Genomic DNA, 26,351 nt, shown 5'->3' on the forward strand with positions numbered 1-26,351 from the left:
GAGGTGTAGAAAATTATGTATTGTGAAGAATGTGGATAGGAAGACATTGGCAGTACTTCATACTACGCATATAGTTTAAACTATAGAATGAACTACCACAAGAAATAGTGATGGCCATCAATTTAGTTGGCTTCAAAAGTGGGTTAGACAAATTCCTGGAGGAGAATTGGTTACTAGTCCTGATGACTCTGTGCTACCTCCAGTATCAGAGGCAGTAAGGTTATGTACACCAGTTGCTGGTGTCCTCAGTCTGCACAGCTGTTTTACAAATTTAGAGATTAATTCCATCCTCTGCCCCCCTCCCCCAGTTCATCACACTGAATTTTGTGCATTCACTTATTTTGGGGGAGGAAATATTAGAAAGTGGAGTCCTAATGGCTATTAGAATGAGTTTTCAGCCGCACTGCTTGTTCCATGATACATGCTAGGGAATATAGCTTATACCATTATCCTTCATATTCTGTTGTATTATGACAAAATTCATGTGGATTTACATGAAAGATGCACACACAAGGCTATTATGAATGTGTTATTTGCAGGTCTTTCCTGCAAAATCCCTGTGGATTTCTTACTCCATTAGATTAGAATATTTTCCATGTATATTCTCTGTGCTGGGGAAAAATATATTTTGGAATTGGTCCATAGAAACCAAGCCAAAAAGCCTTGAATAGAATTGATTTGCAAGATTACTAGTAAGCTTCTCTCCATTGCTATTGATGGGGATAGTGTAATTTATTTATTTTTGGCCACCTTACTTTCTTTAGTTTTAAAGTCTTGGAAATTGAAAACACATATCTGCTTTGATGCTGTAGCTATTTCAAAATATAGTAGAAATTCTAGCTGAACAGCAGCCTCTAAAAACATAAAATTTGGTTCAGCAAAAAGAAATTTATGAATGACTTAGTTTTTTACTATGGAATTTATGGGTTAACATTTTTGTTCGGAATTCCGTTTTGAGAGGAATATTGGCTATCCCCCTTTTGTAGCCTGCACATCTAAATACAAGCTGAACCTTGGTGTTCTCTGCTTACTAGATTTGAGACGAGCATGGCAGGGGCAGTCAGTGACGTAGCTTGGTTTCCATGGTAGTGACTTGATGTTATGTAAGGAAGTTGCATGTACACTGCCTGGTTGTCATGGTTCTGAGAATCCTGCTCAAACAGCTCTTTCCCAATCATTGTGTTTTGAAGGTACGCTGGTGCTGACCAACAGCACTTAAATAACAAACAGGACCCTCACTCTCTTATTTGTGTCACAGTTGTAAATTATACAACCTGTTAGCCTGTAAGAACTAAATTAAACTACAGCATTTAATTTTAAAGCCACTAACTTTTCCAGTTCCTCTGCAGCTCTCATTCAGATTCTGTTACTAAAGATATGTCACACAGTTCTAAATACAATTTTTAGGAAAACACTTTGCAAGCAGTGATTTTTCACTTGGTACAGTTCAGATGAAGTTATGCCACCAGCAAATTATGCAGCAACAAATTCAAAAATCTAAAAAGAACCAAACATTTATTTATTTATTTATTTATTACATTTTTATACCACCCAATAGCCGAAGCTATTTAAGAATTGTGGATTCTTAAAACTAGCATTAGAACTCGTAAAGAGACTGGTGAGAAGATTTCTGGGAGAGGGAAAAGTCTAATTTTTGCCTTGGTGACTAGCATTAGGGATTTCAGCAAGGTGGTGTCCATTTTCTCCCATTGTTTTTGATTTTCGTCTACAATTTTTGCTGCTTTAAATTAGCAGTGTGAAATTGTGAGCATTATCAAAGTGTTAAATACTATTTTAATTTCATCAAATGCTTCAGCAGCTTAGCATAAGTCAATTGTTCCTGATATCAACCAAAAGATGAAATATTTTTGAGGTTAGTGTGTTACACAATACATTAAATACATGAACAAAGGTGAACAATTGTTCAGACTTATAGAGACTTTATTTCATTAACATACACAAAAAAGCCCTCATCTGCCCAAGATGGTCATATTCTAGTCTTTGGGGCAGTAGGTTTGAGTTTGGTCTTCAAATTTTGTTTTTATTTTAGTGTACTTATAAGCTGCCTAATAGTGAAACAGACTGTTAGTTCACCTAGCAGAGTCTTGTCTGTTCACTGTGGCAATGGCTCTCCAAGGCCTGAGGCATATATCCTGCTACATGGGATCCTTTTAAGTGGAGGTTGATTCTACTGAATTCTGTTCTTGGATAGGAAGGTCCCTAGTTCTGATTAATGAAAACATTGGTTCAAATGTACTGTTAAAGTTAAGTATTTTTTCTTCCAGATATATGGAGCCTGGGAGTTATCCTTTACATGTTGGTATGTGGACAACCACCATTCCAAGAAGCAAATGACAGTGAAACCTTGACCATGATAATGGACTGTAAATACACAGTACCATCTCGTGTGTCTAAAGAATGTAAAGAGTAAGTAAAATATTGTACAGAATTCCTTGTCATTAAAATCATAATGCTAACAATTCAGTAAAGAGTGAGTGTTGTGTAATGGTTAGGACTGGGGAAAACCCAGTTCAAATCTGCACTCAGCCATGTAACCCACTGGATGTTCATGGGACAGTCACTGGCCCTCTTCGCACATCACAGCAGCAAATCATGGGCTAATTAATTAATCTACGATTTGCTGGATAGCATGCTGTGTGACCCATTTCCACTTTGCATAATCAACTTAAGAACTATGCGTAGGTTAACTTTGGGTTGTTTATCCCACAAACATCCTATAGTGTCTGGGTTCGCACATCACACAACAATTTCCAATCAGGCCAGTTGAATGTTCCTTATGCAAAACAGCAGCAGCTCATGTATGGCACGCAGTCTGGCAAATCTTAGGTTAATTAACCCACAATTTGCTGCTATTATGTCACAATCTTTCAACCTAACCTACCTCATAGTATTATGAGGATAACATGAGAAGGAGAACCATACATATATCACCTTGAACCCCTTGGAGAAAAGGTGGGATATAAATGAAATAATAAAATGTAAAATACATTCCATCCTCATTCTTGAAAGTGTTTTCTTATCAACTCTTTAAACATCACTCTCTATCCCATTCATTAAATAACTGTCCATATGCAGATGCTCAACTGGAGAGGGCAACATATTCAATGTTGAGGGCCAAATGGGAAATATGGACTTGTTGGATGCAATGAAACTCAAGAATTCCTTGGTGCCTAAAAACTAACATTGCAAATGTTATTATTTTTGAGCAATTTTCTGCATTTACATGGATCATTGTGGAATAATTTATTTATTTTTACTAGAACAGAAGACAGGATATATAGTTTAAGAACTCAGTTTTACTAAATACAAATTGTTGAGTGTTTGAGATGAAAGATCTAACTGGCTTAATTGTAATTTTTCATTCATTATAATTCTGATTGCTTTTATGACTAACACATTTAGGGACAGTCACACTGCATTTCCAGTACTCTTTCATAGAACAGTTTGAAAAATTAATAAGGTAGAAAGTAATAAAAGGGTAACTATAACTTCTAAGTGTTTATGTGCATCAAAGCCCCTCTGTTGCAGATTTCCCTTTTTGTTGTCCATCATGTATGCCTTGTGCTTAACTGTATTTAGATATTGAAGAACAATTCAAAATAAGTTTATGCTAGAGAGGCACACCAGCTTGGCATTTGAACAAAAAGGCTGACATCCATACTCTCAAATGAACTGATTTGTACGTTGGTGCAGCGACTTACCTTTAAGCTTAGGGGATGGTGTCCCTTGAATGTCTGTCTAGACATGTGGGACACTGTTGAGAACTTTTGTACCTCAGAGAAATAATTCCAGGAATCTAGCCCAAAACCAGGTCACCCTTTGGATGAGCATCCAGCTTAGACAAAAGGAAAAAGCAGTTTTGGGGAACATAACCTAATGTAATGATGTTAATATGCTTATAGAGCTGTATCTTTGCTCCTAGTCTAATTACACGAATGTTGCAAAGAGACCCAAAACGAAGGGCATCATTGGAAGAAATTGAAAACCATCCCTGGCTGCAAGGAGTTGATCCATCGCCTGCAACAAAATACAATATTCCTCTGGTTTCATACAAAAATCTCTCAGAAGAAGAGCACAACAGCATAATACAGCGAATGGTTCTGGGCGACATTGCAGATCGAGATACCATAGTAGAGTAAGCTATAATTTTATAGTTGTTGGTTTTTTTATTTCAGTATTGCAACTATTCCAGTTTTTGTTACAAGAAATTTATTTTCTGTATAATATGCAAGAAGAGCCCTGCTGGTGAGGTTAATGTTTCTCTAGTGCAAGGTTGGGCAACTGGTAGCCCTCCAGATGTTTTGGCCTACAACTCGCATCAGCCCTAGACAGCATTGCCAATGGTAAGAGGTGATGGGAATTGTAGGCCAGAACATCTAGAAGGCCACCAGTTGCCCACCTTGGCTCTGGTGTCTAGTGTCCCGACTCCAGTCCATCATTCTGTTTCCAATAATCACCAGACAGCTTTACAAGCAGAGCACAAAGGCAACAGACCTCCCCTGTTTGATGTCTCCAACATCTGAAATTTTTTAAGTATTTATATACCACTTTACCACTTTTGTTGCAAGTGGCTCACAACAAATAAAACAATATATTCATAAACAGAAATTACCAAACATTGGTAACTTGTGGGAAATAGATGACCAAACCAGTCAAAATGTGTTCAAACAGGCCCATCATTCATATTGCTTCTCTCCAATGGGTCTGTGTGTTTGCTTACTGCTTCTAAGCTCTCTAGGCAATTACCTTATCAACTGTTCCTTTCTTACAGTGTGTGATGAAGTGGGAGGAATATGGAGGGGATGTTGCAGCTGAAGTGCCTGCATGCCAGAGGGTGGGTTGTGTGACCCACGTTGTTTACTCCTGTCCTGTGTTTTATACACTACAATCTGGATAATGGGGGTTAGTTTATGGGGCTTGTGTCGGTTGCTATCTGAAGGGTAGGCATTTACACTATATGACCACCTGGCTCCTTCTTATATGTAAATTCGCTCTTTTTAAAGTGTGTGTCTGGTTATAATCTATGCTAATTTTAAAGCAAGTTCAACTGCCAAGTAGTGAAGGTGGGAATGCTAGATGCAGTTTGCTCGCATTCTGTGTAAAAAGTTATTGAGTTTAATGAGTGTAAGTTTTTCAGTCATTTTAAACAGAAGTTTTTATTTGCCAAGAAGTCTGCTGTTATACCTTATGATTGAGCAGATGTAACACATGTCAAATAGTTTGGCTTGGTGTCCATGTTGACTGAGGAGAAACTTCAGTACTAAGGCTAAACTTCCTCTAAGCCCATTGAGCAGTTGGAGCATGAAATGCCAAATCTGATCTCTAGAAACAGAAACTAAGAGTGCCGTCTGCTATCAAAGATCAACTTCCTTGGTCAGTGATCTGCTGTTTGACTAGCTGCTATATTTCTGTGAAGAAATAGACAGAGGCTGTCTGACACAGAGAAGGTCTGTTTTGATTTGTAAAGTAATCTGAACCAGCATGAGGATGTTTAAACCTTGCAGAATTGTACCCATTATTTTTTCTAGATGGGCCTTCAGTTTTATTCTGTTAATTAAAAGTGACAAGAGTACACAGAAGTGTTCAGCATTTACATATTTAAAACAAACATGTAGCCTGTTTGTGAATTTCCGTCCTTTGTCTCCCCCCGTGTGGTGTTGGGCAGTGACAAGCTAGCAGCAATGCTGCCACAAGCTGAGGGGAGGTGTGCATGACGAATGAGACTCCACTCCTCTTCCCAAGGCAAGTTCTTGATGAAGTCTCATTTAGGAATGATAGGGGTTTCTCTCCATGTAAAGAGAGACCACCCTAGGGAGATAGTGGAAACAATCGAATTCCCAGTAATTCAAGTCACAAATGGATATGTGACTACACTATGCACCAGAGGTTCAGCGCGACAGAAGAGAGAACTCTTTTGTAGATGGATGTTGAAGCAACAGTGAAGTATAGTGTTATCTGACAGTTGTAAAAGGTTACTGAAGCATAGGCTCCCATTCAATAAGTGACTGTGATCCAGGAAAATCTACTCAGCTTTTGAATGCTTTCTTTAATATATCCCAGTGTGATTATTGAACTTGCCACATTAGGTTGCCCAGTTCTTTGTAAGCTAAAAGCCATTTGTCAAAATGTCAAAAGCACTAATTTCTATTTTCAGGCACTCCTGTATTTGCTTTGAGGAGCATTGTAAATTGTGTTGGCTACACGTCCAGTTTCAGAAAACCATTGATGTATGATGTGTTCCATTTTAATTTTATTTCCCTTAGGGCTCTGGAAACTAACAAATACAATCACATCACTGCTACCTACTTCTTACTAGCAGAGCGGATTTTAAGAGAGAAACAGGAGAAAGAAATACAGACCAGATCAGCAAGCCCAAGTAATATCAAAGCGCAATTTAGGTGAGAATTGCACTGGATTTAATACCTTTTCTTTAAAGAATTTAAGGACCTACAATCTTTTTTTGTGGGGGTACAATTTGTGGCCTGGGGCCCACATGTGGCCTCCCAAGGGCTCCCTGCCCCTTCAACACCACCAAATTCCCCCTCCCCACCCATTGTACTGTTGTAGCTGTGGCTGCCACCACTTCTTCCTACCCTTCTCTCCACTCCTTTCCCCAGCTATCCAGGAACAGATTGCTCTTTCCTCACTGGTAGTTTGTTTGTTTGTTTATTCATTTTATTTGTGGCATTTATATACCTCTGAGTATAGTAAAATCTCTCAGCGATTCACTAGTTGGAGCATGTGTGTATGTATGGCCCCTGACCCTAAGCCAGCACCACATGAGGCCCTCAGGTCCAATAACGTTATGCACCCCTACTTATTTTATTTATTTATTTATTTTATTACATTTATATACCGCCCCACAGCTGAAGCTCTCTGGGCGGTTCACAAAAGCTAAAAACAGTAAACATTAAAAATACACAAAATTTTAAAAACATCAGAGACATAAAAACAACCGTATAAAAACAGCAGTAGTACTTGAATAGTGCTTCACTATAGTGCTTTAAATTTTATTCTTTAAATACGTTGTATAACAAATGTAGTGTGCATCATTGCCAAAACATGTTGTTTATAGCTTCTGAACAATGAAGAGTGAGTAAAGACTGCTAACCTTTTCTGCAGTTTGAGAACTAGAACCTTATTCAACAGCAGCACAGACATAGAATTACAGCTTCATGGGAAATTGCTCCTTTTCCTTTTTCCTACTGTGCTGATGTTGTCACGCTCAAACTTTCTGCCATCAAATCCACAGCATGGGGTGACAGGAAAGAAACACCTGAGCTCATGCTTTCCACTGTACAGGCTACAAATGTCGCACATAATGAATCAACTTTCTACCGTTGCAGAGTGTGCTCTTGATTCCCTGGGTAGAGAATAGGCAGAATTTTCCAACACCAAAAATAAGAGTGGTAGATAGCACTTGAAGTCAGTGCTTACCCTTTCCCTAGATTCATTGTGAAAAATGTACAATGACATTCTTCTGTCTCCATGATGCTTTTTCCCTGCTGCACCTCTGTTCAAAGCAGTTTTGCATGTTGCTATCTTCTGGGATGGAACTTCACCCATTACCAGCTGCAGAGGTTCTATATTATTACTCCTACGCTGATCAGCAGGATTTGAATCTTTTTATAATCCCTGGAACCTTATCTAACTTGATTGGCTAGTTCACAGAGTAAACTATGGCGGCAGTAACTGTCAGGAATTCTTGATTAAAGAAACCTGTTGGTGGCTGTATTAAACTTATATCTTCAACAATGCACATTCCTTCTCAGAGGATACAGATCAGATATGTAAATCCTTAAATGAAATGCTTTCCTTTAGTGCTCTTAACTTGTATGAACTACAGGATGAGAGAAATAACATAGACAGCTATCTAAAGGGACAAAATACAAAGGTGTTCTTATATTAATGCTAGAAACCTTAAAGCTAAGATTGGTAAGCTAGGATGCCTAGTAATAATAGCACATAGCTGCCTTATACAGAATCAGACTACTGGTCTCTCTAATCAAAACTCTCATGGTGATCTTAAAATGCAAAAAGTCGAGGCAGTCAAGGAGATAATAAAAACTTCAAGTTCATTATTGTAAGCTTACCTTGAAGACTTTGGGTGAAAATGCAGGCGGCAATTAGAAATAAATAAATAAATAGCCTTAGGAAGTCCAGCACAGTTGTATTTAATTTCAGAAATAGAGTAGTTAAAGAATCTGAAAGGTGTAATTAGGAGGGTCCTATAATTAGGACTGGAGGGTATTTAAAGCCACTATAATAGAGGCTAAAATAAGATATATACTGCAGAATAGAAGAAGCACAAACAAGTCTAAGAAGATGCTACTGTGGTTAAAAAGTTCCATCAAGGAGGCTATACAAAGCAAGAGAGCTGATTTTAAGGAATGGACGTCTTGCCCAAATGAGGACAATCTTGCTTCTCAAAAAGTGGTCCTCAAAACAGTGAGAGTGGAGAGAGCAGGTAGGGACTGTGTGGGGAGGGTAACCCTTTCCTACCACTTATCACTGCCCTCCAAATTGCTATTTGTTCCAATTGTTTGAAAAATACTGTGGTTTTTAAAAATCAGAGCAAATTGCTTTGAAGAAAGATGTTCACAGGGAAAACTGGGGTGGGTGGAAGTGTTACCTCCCCCCTTGTAGTCCCAGTCTGGTTTGGAGGGCAAGGCATGGCTGCTTCTTGAAAAGAAAGAGATGTAGCCAGTTCCAATCATACATTGCATCTAGTGTGACTCCAAGACAAAGGTTGCAATCTTATGCACACTTGGAAGCAAGTCATGTTGAGTTGAGTGTGACTTAACATATACAGACATAGAAATCGGCTGCATAGACACAGAATAATCAAATTTGAAATTGACACTAAGGTGATAAAAGGAAACAAAATTAACTTTTTAATTTTTTTAAAGTACATCAGAAGCAGGAAATCAGGCAGAAGTGCAGTTGGCCCAATAGATGTCAGAAAGGAACGCTAAAGAAAGGCAGGGAAATTGCCATCAAGTTAAAAATCATATGTAATAAAATAAACTTCTAGTTACTACAACCAGGGAGTGAAAATTGGACTGGAAATATACTATTCCACAAACATATATGGTTTACAAGGATTATCTGATATTTGGGCTCTCTCAACCTACTCCAATTTGGTCTTGTCCCTTTTTGATGAGAAATGTGCTAAGGACACTGTGGGATATCTGTGGGATATCTATTCACTTACATTAAATGATCTCCACGAGGACCAATTATTCTCCCCACCCCCTTCCCCTCCTCTGCTTTTTTGATGGGTTCCTTGCTTCTCTCCCTCTGGGACTCCAAAGCCTACAGCTGAATTATTGGTCTCACTTATACATGGAAAGCTCAAGCTATTTCATTGAACGTCACAGGAGTTCATGGTGATGGTTTTAGAACCTATTCTGAATGATATTTTAAAAGTTCAGGTTGGAGGTACTATAATATTTATTAGCCTTCCTTTATCTCTTCAATTATTACTTCTCTGGCATTTCCAAAGCAACAAAGAGGGTCTATCCTCACCTTTAAGCTTACTTCATCTACAACCACGAAACCATTTCTACATTAACCCCAGTGTAATGGACTCGAGCTTAAAAAAGGAAAAAGTGGTTTTGTATCTGTCCAACTTCCCATATAGTGATTTTTTTAAATGCTTTTTTTAAAGATTGGAGAGGAGTCAGGTTACATAAGGGAAGGGTTGAATTCCATTTCCACGGATATCTCAAGAACTGCATTTCAGTGGTGGGTGGAGCTGAAGGCAAAAGGTGGGGCCAAAAATAATAGCATATTTTAGCTTAAAGCTCTTACTGACAATAACTAAGCCTTAAGATTCCCCCTTTAGAATGGCAAAAAACTGCATACATTCTGGGAAACCACCAAACAGTTGAGGGGAAGGGAGCACAGTCATCTGGGCAATGCTGGAGGGCTGGATTTGGCCCTTGGCTCTTCAGTTCTATACCCACCGGAAATTACATCAATAAAATGATAATCACTTTAATTCTTTTAAAATGTTAAGAAATTAATAATGCTCTTGGGAAGGAAAGATTTTTAATTGTATTTATTATAAAATGCCTATCCTTCCCTTTATGAGATACCTACAAAATCAGAATTTGGGGATCCAGAGAGCTTGGTGTGGGCATGCTGAATGGAATTTTCTACTTTGCTTTTACATAGCAGACTCCCATACCATATCTGAAATTGCTTTTGAAACTCTGCAGAGTCTTAGACTGAGAAGGTTTTACAAACCTAAAGCCAAAGCTACCTTGGTTATCCAGTCTGACAGAACAAATTGTTCAGTTCTTTGGAACCAGGCAAATAAGAAGGAATTTAGTTCTTGGCCTCCTTGGTCAATTTTAAAAATTACATGTCAATTTTTGTTATTACTTTTTTTATAATAGGCACATTTTGTGATATAAACTTTACTTTGAAGATATTTTGCACTTTAGAATTACTAAAATTGTGTTTATTTCTTACTTTTCCACTTGCTCTAGGCAATCATGGCCAACAAAAATTGATGTTCCCCAAGACTTAGAAGATGACCTTACAGCTTCTCCTCTGTCCCATGGAGCTGTTCCTCAGTCTCCAGCTCGCACTGCTGAAAATGTTCTTAATGGTCACAGAAGTAAGGCACTTAATGATTCAGCGAAGAAAGAGGATATTCCTGAATTAGCGGGACCAGCACTTTCTGTAGTTCCTCCAGTGAGCTTAAAACCTACAACTAGTGGCCGGAAGTGCTTGTTTAGGGTGGAAGAAGATGAGGAGGAAGATGAAGAAGATAAAAAGACTGTTTCCCTTTCAACTCAAGTTGTTTTGCGCCGCAAGCCTTCAGTTACAAATCGTCTTACTTCCCGTAAGAGTGCTCCAGTCCTCAATCAGATCTTTGAAGAAGGGGAGTCTGATGATGAGTTTGATATGGATGAGAACTTACCCCCAAAACTTAGCAGGCTAAAAATGAATATTGCTTCACCCAGCACTGTGCACAAACGTTACCACAGAAGGAAAAGCCAGGGTCGGGGATCTAGTTGCAGTAGCTCAGAAACAAGTGATGATGATTCAGAAAGTAGGCGACGTCTAGATAAAGACAGTGGGTTTACTTACTCCTGGCATAGACGGGATAGTAGTGAAGGTCCTCCTGGCAATCAGGGAGATGGCAGTGGACAAGGAAAACCAAGCAATGGAAATGGCGGGCTAGACAAAACAAGCCCTGGCGATAACAATAAAGGGGGTGGAAGCCCTTCTGGTAGCTCTAGTGGAAGCACGAATAACAATTCAGGTTCTACTCGCAGGTGTGCTGGGTCTGGTAATTCAATGCAGTTGTCATCGAGAAGTGCAGGCGACCTGGTTGAAAGCCTCAAATTGATGAGCCTCTGCTTAGGTTCACAGATTCACAATAGCACTAAATACATAATTGATCCACAAAACACTATCTCATTTTCCAGTGTTAAGGTGCAGGAGAAATCAACATGGAAAATGTGCATAAGTTCTACTGGGAGTGTAAATACAGCTTCATCTTTGGGCGGCATAAAATTCTTTTCTGACCAAATGTCAGACGCTGCAAATGAATTAGAACGAATAAAGAGCAAGAACTTGAAAAATAACGTGCTACAACTACCTCTGTGTGAAAAAACAATATCTGTGAATATTCAGCGAAACCCGAAGGAGGGACTGCTGTGTACCTCCGGTCAAACTACTTGCTGTCACGTTGTTTGACAACAGCCGGACTCAACCCATTCTACTTGACATCACCAATCTTCCTGTTCAGAGCTGTGAATACTTTATTTCACTAAATCCCTTCATGGTCATCGTCTTAATATTTTAAAACCGGCTTTGAGCAGTAATTTATTACATTTTAATTTAGTTTTGCTTGATATGACAATGCATGATTTTATGCATGCTGCTAGCCAATTTTTTTTGTTCCCAACAAGCCAGGATCTGTGTAACTTTTTTACATTTATAATTTTACTATAGAAAATCTGGATTACAGTAAGGCTTGTGTCCAAATCCAGTGTAAATGAAGCACTTAGTAGTTTCATGTTCTGCACTTAAATTACAGAGAGAGAGAGCTTTCTTTTCTTTTCTTTTCTTTTTTTTTTTGGTGAAATGTCCAATCTTGTTCTGATCTTCTGTGTTACCTATACTATGTGAGATGTGGCATAATTCTGTGTGTTTGCAACAGAACCAAAGCAATAATGTTTTGATACTGAAAACTCTTCTTGGAGCTTTCAGATTTCCAAGGCTTGTACAAAGCAAAAATGCACTGAAAATTAAGAAATCTTGAACTATGATTTTTAATCCCACATCTTTGTCTTAAACTAATAATATGCATGAGGTGGTAGCTGAACTGAAGATCTTGTTTTGGTACAGACAAGATTTTTTTTTAAAAAAAAATACCTTTAAGGCAGCTTTTCCCCATAGAAATATTGTTACATGCAGACAATCTTTTTAAGACTATATAACAAAGGAAAATTATAAAGTCATTTGCTTGGAGTCTTTTTTCCCAATCCAAGGGAAAATACGTTCATTATTGGTGTATATCATGGCAGTTGTTAGGAACAGTGCAAGACACTTAAATGGACCAATTTATATGAGTGTTGAGAGATGTATTCCAATAGGTCAATTCCTGTAAAGTAACTGATCATAAACACGTTAAAAGGCTTGATGTTTGCACCTTCAAAATCTGCCCTCCACCCTGCCCTTCAGTATTCACAAACTGTTTTCAATATTAATGAAAGGTTCACAGAGTGTTGATAACTTTAAGGATGTAATCCAGCATCTCATTGTCATCACCTCCATGTAAACAAGTGAATGGGCAATCAAGACGGGTGGCTATGACTTCAGTTTAGCATTGGTTATATCTAAAATGCTTCAAAATATGCATCTGCTTCCAGTCACCTTAACCAAATATCTCTAGTGAAGTTATGGAGAGTAGAAACAGTTGCTGGAATATGAACAGAATAGATTAGCAGACAGCCTAATCTGGAGTGCATTAACATTATGTGTCCTAAGTACATAGATCTCAAAATGCACCATCGGATAAATTAATACCAAATTCAAGGAGTTGTTTTAGTATCAAATTTAGTTTGGGTTAAGAATTGTCTTAATTGCCTTCAATAACTCTCTCTCCAAATCAAGTCAGATAACACAAGTTGGCATGGATCAGTTTTTACATTCTTCACTGCTATTAGCTTTCCTTTTTAAAAAACCTCTTGCTACTGAAATGCCAGCAGATGAATGTGTTGGCACTTTTTTCTGTACAAAAGGATACTTTTGACCAGATGAAATAACTTTTGTGAACTTTTATCTAAAATAAAATATATTGCATATTCCCAATTTTGGGAAAGGCAAGAATGTTATTTTTTCATGCTCTGTGCACTGGGTCTTCAAAGCAATGCTGGTAAGAATTGATGGTATTATGTAGCAACAACCCAGACAGGCACTGATTGTCTGAGAGAGTTTACATAGTTTAGTATCTTAATGCTAGCAAAATGGTCAAGTAGAATGCATTTCATTTACATTGTAGACTGTAGAGCACCAAAGAACTGTTTGATTATTATTTGTTCACACTGGCTTTTTTAGTGTGTAAATCTTGCTAAAAAATATAATCTAAAGCATACATACTTACTAGGAAGCAAGTTCCATTGAATTCAGCATGGCTTACCTCCAAGTAAATATGTTCAGAATTGGGCTGTATGTCTAAATCATGCAGCGTATTTCAATATCTAGCCTAGTTGGGGCTTATACCTTTCCACTATCCAAGTGTAACGACATATAAATGAAACGTGTTGCTTTAGATTGTTTAAGCTATAGTTGCAATTTAGTTTAAAAACAGCCTGTCACGCTATGCCAGTATGATACATACACACACATGCACACACGAAAGCTACAAGAACAGATGTGTGGGTGAAGCCATAGAACATATTTGCTTGAAATTTTCTTGAGCAGGGATCTTACACAGGGCCAGAAATATGGACAGTACACAGATGACAGTCAGCAGAGCATCTATAAAATAGGAGAAAGTTTATAGAGGGCATTGGCAATAAACTTGTTGCAGCTTTTTTTTTTTATTTTCAAGTATTGTAAATATTCTTTCCACACATTATGTACAGCCTTGGAATGGCACCTTTTGACTAACCCCAGGTGTTGTTTTTTGTTTGTTTCCTCTGTTTTTATATACAAATGTGTATATATGGTGCTCACTTTAGAACAGCAGTGTTGACCATTTATGCTGTACGGCTGTAAAATAGCCTTATTTAGTTGTGTATGGTTGGGTGAACTTCTGGGTGTACAGATGTTAGCTTGAGTGTTGTCTTTTTATCCATTTGTTCACAGGTGAATGATTGTGCATGTGTTATACGTTGTATTACGTTGTCATGTTAAAGGAGGGAGAGAATAACCACTACATTAAAATATATTGGACCAAACTATTATAGAGCAAGTAACAGTTCCTTGTACCCCTTAAAACTGTCTTTACAAGTTGCATATAGTTACCGTAGCATATAAATTAAATATTGTGGAAAGCAACTAGTCTTGTATTTTTCTGTATGTGTATATAATGTACCTCTAGCAACTTATCTGTATTTAAGATGTGACAATCTTGACACAGAATTTTACAAGTAGCAGTGAAATTAAGCAGAACAGAATGGAGAAAAGCTACACGTGTTGGGGAGGGTACAGAAATACCAGTTGATCTTTGTCAGTTGCTTCCAGCGATGTTTGGCTTTCTTCATTGTATAGACATTCATGGTGTGTGAAAAATGAAAAAAAAAATCCAGTTAATAAAAATGACCTCTTGATTGGTGCATAAATGACTTCTATGTCAACTTTATATACTCTTTATTATGGCTACTGTTTCAGCACTGAGGACATGAGAAGATGACCAACTGTGGCACTCTGTTGTAATAAGTAAAACAGGGTTGCATTTACCTGTAACTGATGTTCACTGAATGGCTCTCTGTGCAGTTGCACACTGGGAATTGCAGGGTGAATTGTGGCAATTTCTAGAGTGCTCTAAAGAGCATTAGGCAGTCTTCCTCTTCCTACAGCAGATGTATATGCCAGGAGGAGCGCACCTCCCTCTTCAGTTTCTTCCAAAAATAGGGGTATTTAGGAATGTCTTGTTCTTTGAATGTTGGTTATCGTTACTTGAAATTGAGAGGAAAAATTACAATGGTAACAACTGGAAGAGGAAATGAAAGTGTGTTCATGTGAACTGTATTTTTTTAATCTGTTCATTATGGCTCAAAGGTTCTACAAAAATTGCAGGGTTAAAGTTGCTCAAAAGTTCTACTACAAAAATTGCAGGGTTAAAGTTGCTCAATCAGATGACCATTCTCCCTGTATTATGCCTTGGAGATGGGTATGATGCAACAGTGTTCAATTTGCCATCAATTCACGCCAAAACCCCCAAATGATAGGGCCTTGTGTTTGTTGTGGGACTGTGCAGAGGCCACAAAGATGAAATAAAAGCATACAAAGCAAATTCTTGGTCGCGTAACATTGCAAAAGCAGGTGGAAAATACTTTAACCATGAATATTATCACAGAAATAAACAGCTGAAATGTGAAACGTGACTTGTAAATCTTGATCATTTATATATAAAACTGTCTACATAAAACTTAATGTTCTATTTATCATATTCTGTCAGATCATATGAGTGTTTGGGCATGCTACATGCAATGTATGTGTTTTGTCACATGGTCAGAGGAGGAACTCATTTAGAATCCTGAGACATCTGTTGTAAAAAAAAAAAAAGTTCTGTATTCCCAAGGACATGATGCACATCAGTGGTAACTTTCCACAGACAATATATAGCACTCTTCATGTACTTGAAAGGTTGTCACACAGAGCAGGGCCAGGATCTCTTCTTGATCATCCCAGAGTGCAGGACACGGAATAATGAGCTCAAGATACAGGAAGCCAGATTCCGGCCGAAGATCAGGAAAAACTTCCTGACTATTGGAGCAGCACAACAATGGAACCATTACCTAGGGAGGTTGTGGGCTCCCCCACCCTAGAGGCCTTCAAGAGGCAGCTGGACAGCTATCTGTCCGGTATGCTTTAAGGTGGATTCCTGCATTGAGCAGGGGGTTGGACTCGATGGTCTTGTAGGCCCCTTCCAACTCTACTATTAAATGATTCTATGATTTGAAATAGATGGTCTGTGTAAAATAAGTTAATTGGAATTTCTTTGGTCACGGGTTTGTTGAAAACTCACACTCCAGAGTTAGACACAACATTTTTTATTGTTATTAGCAAGATCACACCAATCCAAAGCACAATGTTAGTTGCCTCAGCCAGAACTGCAGTCTTTCCCATCTTTGTGCTTGTAATCAACATTTTGGCTTCAATAAAAAGCCGTTATTTTGGCATATCCTCAATGGGAACTGCATTCACATATTCAGTTTTTTTCTTTCTCCGGTACTCCTACTCCTCTGAAGTGGCTTAGAACACAGCTCTTCCTACAGCTAGAGAGACACTGCTTTTTAATACTTTTTACAGAACAGTGCCTCTGTAAATTCGGGATGTTTCAGCATTTCCTTCCAAGAAAGCTCAGGCTATGTGTGTATGCAGCTGTTTGGAAAGTGAGCTACATCTAGGTAATTTGATGGTGCACTGGTACTGGCTATTTATTTACAAAATTTACTGCTTATCTAAAACAGATTTCAGAGCAGTGAGCGTAAGACAAAATACTAAAAAAAATTAAAAAGATTAAAACACATTAAAATTATACTTTTAAAAAACAGAATAAAACCTGTCAGTGAAGGAGTGCTTCCTGGAATAGAGCTGTTTTCAAGAGGTGTCAGAATCAACATGGGCAGGGAATTCCAAAGAAAGGGCCACTTCACTGAAGGCTCTTCTTCTGGTGGACTCCAGTTGGGCCATAGGTCCATGTGGAACCACCAGGAGCATGACCTCAGTGACTGGACAGGTTGGTAAGGGAGAAGGTGCTCTCTCAGGTGTCCCTTAAACCTGGCCCAGCATCAAATAGGCAACCAGTGTAGTTATCTCAGCAAAGGAGTTGCATACTGAAAAGTGGCAGCTCTCAGCAACAGCTGAGCTGTAGCATTCTGCACTAGCTCCAGCTTCTGAAGAGCCTTAAGGGCAGCCCCATATAGTGTGCAATGCACTAATCTAGTCTTAAGGTGTCTGTACCACTGTGACCAAATTATCCCTGTCCAGGAGAAGCTGCAGTTGGCGAACCAGATGAAGCTGGTAAAAGGAACAGAGAGCTGCCATGGACACTTGGGCCTCAAGCGACAGTGATAGGTCTAGGAGTACCCCCAAGCTACAGACCTGATCTTTCAGAGGGAGTGCAACGCCATTCAGAACAGGCAACGACTGTTCCAGACTTGGGAACCACTCACACACAGGGCTTCTGTTTTGAAAGGATCCAGTTTGTTTATTGTTTCTTATACAGTCCATTACTGTATTTAGGCGCAAATCCAGAACTTGTACAGCCTCTCCTGATTCAGATGTCACAGGAAGATAGAGCTGTGTGTCATCAGCATACTGATGGCACTTGGAACCAAATCCCCTGATGACCACTCCCAGCAGCTTCGTATAGATGTTAAACAATATTGGGAACAAGATGGTACCCTACAGAACCCCATAGCTCAATTGCCAAGAGGCCAAGGAATGGTCACCCAATGTTACCTTCTGAAATCAGCCCTGCAGGTAGGACTGGAACCACTGTAATGCAGTGCCTCCAAAACCCATTCTACAGAGTTGATACCATGGTCGAGGGTATCAAAAGCTAATGATAGAGCAGAATTAATAAGGTTGCAACTGGGTGGTAGTTATCTAATACCATTGATACGATATAACCGTTCATACCAAGCATAACATAGTGGGATAAATGAGCAAATCATTTATTGCCTTGAAAATTCCAGTATGCCAAAGATTGTGGCACAATGAGAATTCGCAAGAATGCCATTTATTGTGAATAGCAGTTCAAGTCCATAGAATAAGTATATGACTATGTGTATAACCCTTGTATTCTGCAACCATACATGTGTATGTATATGAGAGCAATTATGTGCCAAAGCATTCCATGTGTGTGTGGGCTTTGTGGTTAATTTGACCATGGCCAGCTGTGTTTACGCTAACCACATGCAAAATGGGAGCAGACAACACCGTTAACCCTTTTGTGGTTAAGTTTTCGTTAACCACATGCTAACCACAAAGTGGTTAGTGGAGCACGAGTCCTCCAACTGCTCCGCCCCGTATCCCAGAATTCCGTGCATAAGTAGCCTGTGCAGTAGCACCCGCCATTTTAGCGTGGACTAGCGTGTAACCGTACATTTTTACGGTAAAATCCTCTGTTCTTATAGTGACTCATGACCTCTCCTGATTGCCGTCCTGTATCGCTACAGTACCATTGATATGCTGTGTTTTAAGAGGCAAGCAGTTATGACAGCATTGATGTCATTAGAAGGTACGGTGGCGCTGTCTCCCTCCCATAGCCATTTTGAGTGTGTCTGTTGTGCCAGCTAATGCCGTACACCATGTTGGTGACTCCCTGTTATAGTATGGCTCCAGCGGTCATTTTGAGTGTGTCGGCCGTTATGGTGAAACGTCGATATGATGCGACAACGAAGTGAAAAAGTGCCGGGCGATGAGAAAGTAAACATGAGTTTAAAACACACATTAAATCATATGTTGCCGCATCAAAATCTTCGCTGAATATGCAAAATGGCAGTCTCTGCAGACGCTTAGGCAAAGCAGCAGTCTGGAGCAGTGAAATTGCCCTCAGTATAGAGCAGACACGGCAATTTCGGCCACTCTATACTTGAGGTTCTATGATTTCAGCACGTTAACCACAGACACGTGTCAGACAATACTTTTAGACATGATTAGTGCTGCTAACCATGTGGTTAAGGAAAACGTGTGTCAGATGACACTGTAAACCATGGTTAAGCATTCCATTAACCATTTTGTGTGCTTATACTAATACGATTGACTGGGAAATTTAAGCTTTTATAACGTTAACTAGTTTTTATACTTTATTCTGACTTCTCTATCTTGCCTGTCTTGGCTAAAACAGATAAAATGCCTAAAAATATATATTTTTAAAATCCTAATGGAATAACTGAATCTGGTCAGTGTATTACATACTAAAGATCACTTTATTTCTGCCAATATAGAAGTCAGCATATTTGTGAAAGGTTGGGTTTTATACATGCAGAGCCAAGTGACATTAAGGGGTGGAGGGAAGGTGGATCAATAGGTTCCCAATGACGACTGATGCGTGGAGCCCCAAAATAATGGGCTGTCTTTTCTACAACCTAATGCTGCTCCTGTTGAAGATAAAGTGGAAGTGGGTTTAGTTGGCAGCAGTGGGAGAAAAATCAGTCCAAGCTTTTCTTTCCATAAAGAGTAAGACAGGCCCAGTGCTACATTGAGAATAAAATTGAATGCCCAATCTTATGATCCTGGTTGGTTTACATGTGTTCTTATTTACAGAGAGCTTCAGCTATGGGGCAGTATATAAATGTAACAAATAAATAAATGATAAAATAATTCTGTATTTAAAGATGAAACTAGCAATGATGTAGCCTGAACTTTTTGGAAATCTAAAAACCCGCTGAGGACCAAACTAGACCTGATCTTCGTGGTTAAAGTAAAGAGGTTTTGCCCTTAAAGGCTGCCTAAAGATAATTTTAAATAAATAAAACTACATTAAAAATATGGAAATAGCTGCTGAGGGAGGGAGTTATCTGAATTGCTGCAAGGGTGAGTTTAATCCTGCCCTGCCCTGCCGAGGTGCTGATGAAAATTGTTCCTCTGAATCTGCTATTTGTACTGAAAGTAAATCTCCCATTGGTGCTAATTTGCCTGTTTACATGCAAAGATTTGTTTAACATCACCTCTAGTTTGGCTCCTAGGAGGAAAAGGGAACATGTTACTTGAAAGACTGTTTTAAATAACTAAGTGTGCCTGTATTCAGGCTACTATGTAAAATGGCTAAAAGTACCATTTTTTCCCCATTTGTGGTTAGACATTCAACGTGAAACTGGCTAAGGATCACAGCAAATATACTGGGTTTGGCGTGTTGTTGTTTAAATTATCTTACGCAGCATGCTATTTAGTGCAGTGCAAATATTTGCCATTTTAACATGAAAAGGCTTATTTAATTGAACTGTTATTTGTAGTCTCGTGCAATTCATCTGCCTTCAAGCTGCAACATTCATATCTTATTCGATGTAAGAAAACAGCTACTAACAATACATAATTGAATATGCTCTGTGGTAATAAAACCCACTGAAATAGACTACATTAAATTTATGATGAGCAGATTGATTTCATTAATGATCCTGCAGGTTCCATATTCACTACACTCAAGTATGTGAATTTCTGGTAACACGAGGGACACTGTAGGTAGCATAATATTGTCATAATGTATTTGTTCTGCTTAAGCTTTAGAATGGGCATATATGTAGTCTTGATCTTCTTAAGTATTAATTTTTGCTAATTTTGTCCCTGCTATTATCCAGTTTCTTCCTTATGTGCAGCATTGAATGCACCAGTCACTGCAAAAAGCATTGATGTTTTACAATAGTTTTTTAGGTAGGGAAGCACAAATGTGGTCTATATTAAAACTGGGGGGTTCTTCTTTCCAGTCTTGCTCATATAAATGTAATGTTGGCCAGTCTGTTGCTCCCACAGTTTTACCAAAGAAACATGCCTCATGACAGCAGCAGCCTGGCTCCTGAAAGCTTTTAAGCTGCACCAATGGGCTGCTGAATGCGAAGTGCAATTCTCCTTCCTTCCTCAGTGTTAGGAAAAGCCGCTTCCTGCTCTCTCCGTTTTGATGTAAATATCCTCTCTCCAGCTTGCCCACAAGGCCCATTTTAGGTAGTGATACAAGTGCCACAGATCCAGGGACTAGCCGAAGTATTAAGTGCGGCAGGATGTCTTGAATCAGGGATGCCTAAAATGCTGAGACACAGTAGGGCATACATAGGGAAGAAATCTCAAGTCCTCTCCTGGTGTGTGTGTGTGTGTGTATATGCATATGCATATAGAACAACTCTTCTAATCCTGTGTAACTGCACCCTGTGGTTCCTGAGACTGTGATCCCAAGCTACCTGGGGATCATGTTGTGAATATGCCATCATAAATCAATCCTATTTGTTTATGTGGTGAAGTCCCAAACTCAATTTAGTGAAGGCAGGGAACATTAACCTCATTTGTATGACTGCTAGGAAAAAACTGATATCGTAGATACTTTCATCTTTGTTCATAGCTCCTGCCAAAATCACCAAAAAGATGGAGTGTACAAAGTGCGTGGTGCCAGATGTGATTTATACCAAATCGGACATTTTCCCATAGAAGCCACAGTTCTATGCATGTCTACTCAGGAGTAAGACCCTTTGCAATAGCTTTCAGGCATGCAAGGGACAGCTCGCTTCTAAAATTTAAAATCATTCAGAATTTACTGAGTAAGGTCTTTAAAGCTGAAATGCCTTTGCATGGCTCCTATCTCTGAATACTGGTAGGAATTAAGAGCAGAGAGACAAGTAGCACGGCCTGCCGAAAAAGTGTGTAGGTCAGATGGAGAACTTCTGCAAGCTGGACATTCCCCATCCTTGCTCCAAACTAATTTTGGATTATGTTTCAGGATAAGATACATGCATAAAAGGTGGTTTGGTTTCAAAAAGGTGAAAGCACAATTGGTGACGTATGGGTGGAACTGATTCACATTAGCCACTGGAAGGTGATCTTACAGTTATACTTCGTCACCCTCTGTACCTGGCAGATCCATACCTGGAAATGTTGAGATGAAAAGGCCGTGTGTGTGTGTGTGTGTGTGTACGTACACATTTACTTTTGGTATGTAATTGGCAGAAACAATGATTGCTTGCATTCTTTTCCTTTTAATGAAAGCTGAACATGTGTAAAAGGCGCCTGGAATATACCTGAGGTGAAGGCCCCACTGTAGCCGTAGTAGGCAGTAACAAGGGATTGTGGCTACAAACACCTGTGATTCAATGCACTTGTAAGCAAATATGAGGTTAAGTTATCAGTACTGTCTCCTAACTGCTGTTTAGTTAATTTCTGTATTCCTGGATAATGTAAACGCACAAGTTCAGTGACTATCGTAGAACTATGAAATCCAAAAAAAAAAATGCCAAAACTACAGGGCAAGAAAAACCTCACGGCTTTCATCAGTACTACTCTTTATACTAAATGTAGACTTTCCCCTCAACATATACACCTATTTTAATAGCTACTAAGGTTTCTTATCTAACTCCAAAAGATTTCACAGAGAAGGAAGGCTACATCATAGCACTAGAAAACAATTGCAAGATCTTTGTTTAAAAGTTCCTCACTGGAAAACAAAGAGTGGAACATAATCCTATGTCACAAACAAGAATTTTGATATACACAGGGAAACAAATTACATTCAGAATGATGAAATGTTTTAATGGCTCTCTTGATAGTCAGATGGAACTATTATTTAATACAGCCTATGTTTAATGACCCAGCAAAGTGGAAGTTAATGCTAAGTAGAAACAATACACAAGCAGGTTTTAAGACAGACATCTCAATGGGTATGGATCAAGATGAGTGAGCTTTGCTTTATGCCAAATGCTTTCTTTTCCAGTGCCTTAAAATTAATAATTTGACTACAGTGCACAGATTTTAAAGTTAAAATAATGTAATATACAGTCTCATACATTTTACAGTACACATTAAAAAAAAGACAACCCTTCTACTGGATTGGTCCTATGGGACAAATTTATGCATCACATTTTAGAGTAAACAAGATTTAGATTCATTTCTTCTTAAATGCAGGGAACTATCTAATAAGCTGTCTACAAAAAAAATATGATGATTAAATATTCAAGTATGAAGATAAAATTGTTTAACTGCCATTGGGAATATGAAGCTGTGAATTAAGTACTGCTACTTCCAGAATCTTTAAAAAGCTACAGCTCAGGATTATGATTATGACTTGATATTTGCATCCTTAATATTTGCATCCACTTTCATATCAAAATCATGGCTATACATTGTAACTATGTCTGGCAGTTACAGTCAAGCTTTAGTCAAGCTCTACATTCTGTATAGTATTCAGAAATAAAAGAAGGAAGTTTTCTTTCAATGAGGTTTTTAATGTTAAATAAGGACAAGATAATGCTCTATCATAGAATATAAGAACCAAGTGTCAAGCATTTCTTGTTAATACTTGCAGACTATTCTTCTGTAGCTGCTCAATTTATCATCCTAATTCAGTTCTTCTTTCATGGACTCTGCTGCCAACTTCATTTGCTAAAAAGGAAATGATAAAGCAAAAAAATAAATAAATTATGCAAGTTAAGCAAATACAGTGCATCTGAAGGTATAATGAAAAAAAGTTTTTAATCTAATCAATATTATCACAATTCAATCATTCTTTGAGTTGGTGAAAGAAAGAAAAAATGTGCATAGAGCTTGTGAGAACTTTACAAGTTGTTCCAATTCAGCCAGTCTTTTTGTATGTTAACTTTTAGTACAATACTATCCGTGTCTACTCAGAAGTAAGTAGGATGGCCACTTATGCACTGCTAAAAAAAAGAAAGAAAGACCACTGTGGCTTTACCCCACAATTGATTATATTATGTCTGGTAAGTATAGAATGTTAGAACTGAGTGGGTGTGGTTTATGATGTAATAGGTGCGGGGGAAAGGAGTATATAAGGAGAGTGTTGGGCATTTGGGAGAGTGGGTTTTGAGTGCGTGTGAGGGGAGAGTTGTTTATTTGTAGAGTAAGAAGAGTTTGGATTTTAGGGATTTAGGATTGGTGTAAAGAGAGTGAGGTGGTTGGTGTGTGGAAAGTTTAGATTAGGCAGGATTGAAAATATTATATTTTTATTTAAAGCTTTTAAATAACAATAAACTTATTATTATTTTGTTAGCTACCAAATACCATGTGTCAGCTTGGCATTATTTACCTGCCTTACAGTTATTAAGCACCCACACCAGAATATTCTCACAGTATATTTTGAGCAGATCCTGAATTAAATCTGTTTCCCTCATAGCTAGGGGAAAGGTTTTAATTAACCCTCCCTCAGGTTTCCAAGGGGGAGACCCAGCCTCGTGGGAGGGAAGAGAGCCAACGGGTGAGGAAAGGGGAGGGCGCCTCCCACGCCCCCGGGACCGCGCAGGGGCCGCCACCGCCGCCACCCCGCTGCTGGTAGCTCTCGCAGGGCCTGCTGGCTAAAGGAAAACGGAGCCAGGAGCAGCCCGCCCACAGTCTGCGCTGCCAAAACACACCTCCTCCTCCGCCTCTTCTGGAGACGATTAAGGTATGTGCTACACGACCGTTTTCGGGGCGCCCTCAAGGGGCTTTGGGGCGCCTTCGGAACGGTGTGTGGACTCCCCCCAAGTGGTGGCACTTGGCCTGAGAAGGGTTTATGCGACGGGTCAGTGAGGTCGCAACCACTTTGCATAACATGTGGATATGCTAATTTATATAGATGGAAAATGCAGGTTGCTTACCTGTAACTGTAGTTCTTCGAGTGGTCATCTATGCATTCACACATATGGGCTTTGCGCCTGCGCAGAGACCAGACCGGAACCTTCTATAGCTGAGTGGAACGTTTTTGGCGGGAACCCCTCCCCCACGCTACCGTGCATGTCCATGGGGTTCCTGCCCTTACCTCAGTTTACAGGAGTCCGACATTGTGCCCCCATAAACATGAGTGTAAATAAAATACAAGTACATTCCACATATAACTGTGTCATTTATAAGTCTCACACCACCAAGTGGGGATGGTGGGTGGGTTGTGTGAATGCATAGATGACCACTCGAAGAACTACAGTTACAGGTAAGCAACCTGCATTTCTTCTTCGTGGTCTCTATGCATCACACATATGGGCGAGTAGCAAGCTGACATATATTTGGAGGTGGGTTGGTGCATCATCTGAAGATCTCCGAGAGCACTGTCCTTCAAATGAGCAGTCCTGCCTCGCACGGGTGCCCAAACTGTAGTGCCTAAGAAACGTGGATGGAGTGGACCACGTTGCAGCTCTACAGACTTCTGTCAAAGGAACACCTCTGCCGAAAACCACAGATGTTGTGACGGCTCTGGTAGAATGAGCTGTCACAGGTTTCACCAGTTCTAGTTTAGAGATAGAGTAGGCAAGTTCAATTGTCTCTACAATCCAGCGTGACAGACGCCGGCATGAAATAGGGAGTCCCTTATAAGGCTCCCCATAACAAATAAACAATTGCTTTGTTTTTCTAAAATTCCCTGTCCTAGCCTTGTAAAAGGCAAGAGTTCTCCTTACATCAAGTGTATGTAAAGCAGACTCTACAGGTGATGTAGGATTCGGAAAGAAAACTGGTAGAGTGATATATTGGGACAGATGAAAGGTTGACACTACCTTAGGCAAGAAGGCAGGGTCTGTGCGTAACACAACCTTATCTTTGTGAAAGATAGTGTAAGGAGCAACTATCTTGAGAGCTCTAAGCTCACTTGCACGTCTAGCAGAAGTGATGGCTACTAAAAGACAGTATTGAATGTTAGAAGCCTAAGGTCAGATAAGGCCATGGGCTCGAAGGGCTTCTTTGTCAATGCCTGTAACACCACTGATAGGCTCCATGGTGGAACGATACTCTTTACTGTCGGTATCATATTTTTAAGCCCTTTTAAAAATTTCCTCGATGTTGGATGCACAAAAGGTGTAAAACCAATCATGCCTCGATGAAAGACGTAATAGCTGCTAAGTGAACTCTGATGGAAGTGAGTTCGAGTCCCTGCTGATAAAGTGTCAGTAGGTATTTGAGGATTAACGCTAAAAGGCAAGATTCAGGTGCTTGATCGTTTTCCAAGGCAAAAGTTTGAAATCTTTGCCACTTTGCCGCATAAGATTTTCTTGTTGAAGGCTTTAGTGATGTCAAAAATATATGGTCTACAGTTAAATCTTTGATACGAGAGGAGGAGTGGATGATATCCTCCATGCCGTCATCTTGAGGGTCGACGGGTTTGCGTGTCGAACCCTGCCCTGGTGTCGAGACAACAGTGTCGGTATCGGCGGGAGTCTGATGTAATTCCCGTCCGACAGTCGAAGGGCGTGGAGAACCACGTCTGTCGAGGCCACCATGGTGTGATAAGGATGCAGTCCGACCTGTCTGACTGGATTCTAGCCAGCACCTTCGTCAACAGTGGAAACAGAGGAAAGATGTAAAGAAGATTTCCTTTCCAGGTTCTGGTGAAAGCATCTCCTAGCGAGTGCTTTCCTCTTCCTGCTCTGCTGCAGAACCTGGAACAAGCTGCGTTTTCTTCGGTAGCGAAGACATCGACAGCAGGGAGGCTCCAGTACCGAAAGAGAACGTCT

At 39.4% G+C, this 26,351-nt stretch overlaps 2 protein-coding genes across 5 annotated transcripts in view; one reads left to right on the top strand and one right to left on the bottom strand.

Annotated features, from left to right (window-relative positions):
* The window catches only part of SNRK (SNF related kinase), a 42,128-nt gene extending 27,581 nt beyond the window's left edge, over window positions 1–14,547 (top strand). For both annotated transcript variants that reach the window (XM_063124614.1, XM_063124623.1), the window contains 4 exons: window positions 2,286–2,427; window positions 3,944–4,156; window positions 6,285–6,419; window positions 10,518–14,547. In XM_063124614.1, coding sequence (XP_062980684.1) covers window positions 2,286–2,427; window positions 3,944–4,156; window positions 6,285–6,419; window positions 10,518–11,736 — 1,709 coding nt within the window. In that variant the 3' untranslated portion in view covers window positions 11,737–14,547. The remainder of the gene's footprint in view (window positions 1–2,285; window positions 2,428–3,943; window positions 4,157–6,284; window positions 6,420–10,517) is intronic.
* Window positions 14,548–19,273: 4,726 nt separating this feature from the next.
* The window catches only part of ANO10 (anoctamin 10), an 82,877-nt gene continuing 75,799 nt past the window's right edge, over window positions 19,274–26,351 (bottom strand). The window contains exons 13-14 of one of the 3 annotated variants that reach the window (XM_063124644.1): window positions 23,219–23,301; window positions 19,274–19,322 (exon numbers count right to left, since the gene is read on the bottom strand). In XM_063124644.1, coding sequence (XP_062980714.1) covers window positions 23,257–23,301 — 45 coding nt within the window. In that variant the 3' untranslated portion in view covers window positions 19,274–19,322; window positions 23,219–23,256. Of the gene's footprint in view, window positions 19,325–22,441; window positions 23,302–26,351 lie in introns of those variants that run through there. The other 2 variants (XM_063124654.1, XM_063124636.1) reach the window with 2 other exon arrangements.

The sequence above is a fragment of the Elgaria multicarinata genome, chromosome 1 (assembly GCF_023053635.1).
Source record: "Elgaria multicarinata webbii isolate HBS135686 ecotype San Diego chromosome 1, rElgMul1.1.pri, whole genome shotgun sequence".
Classification (NCBI taxonomy): domain Eukaryota; kingdom Metazoa; phylum Chordata; class Lepidosauria; order Squamata; family Anguidae; genus Elgaria; species Elgaria multicarinata.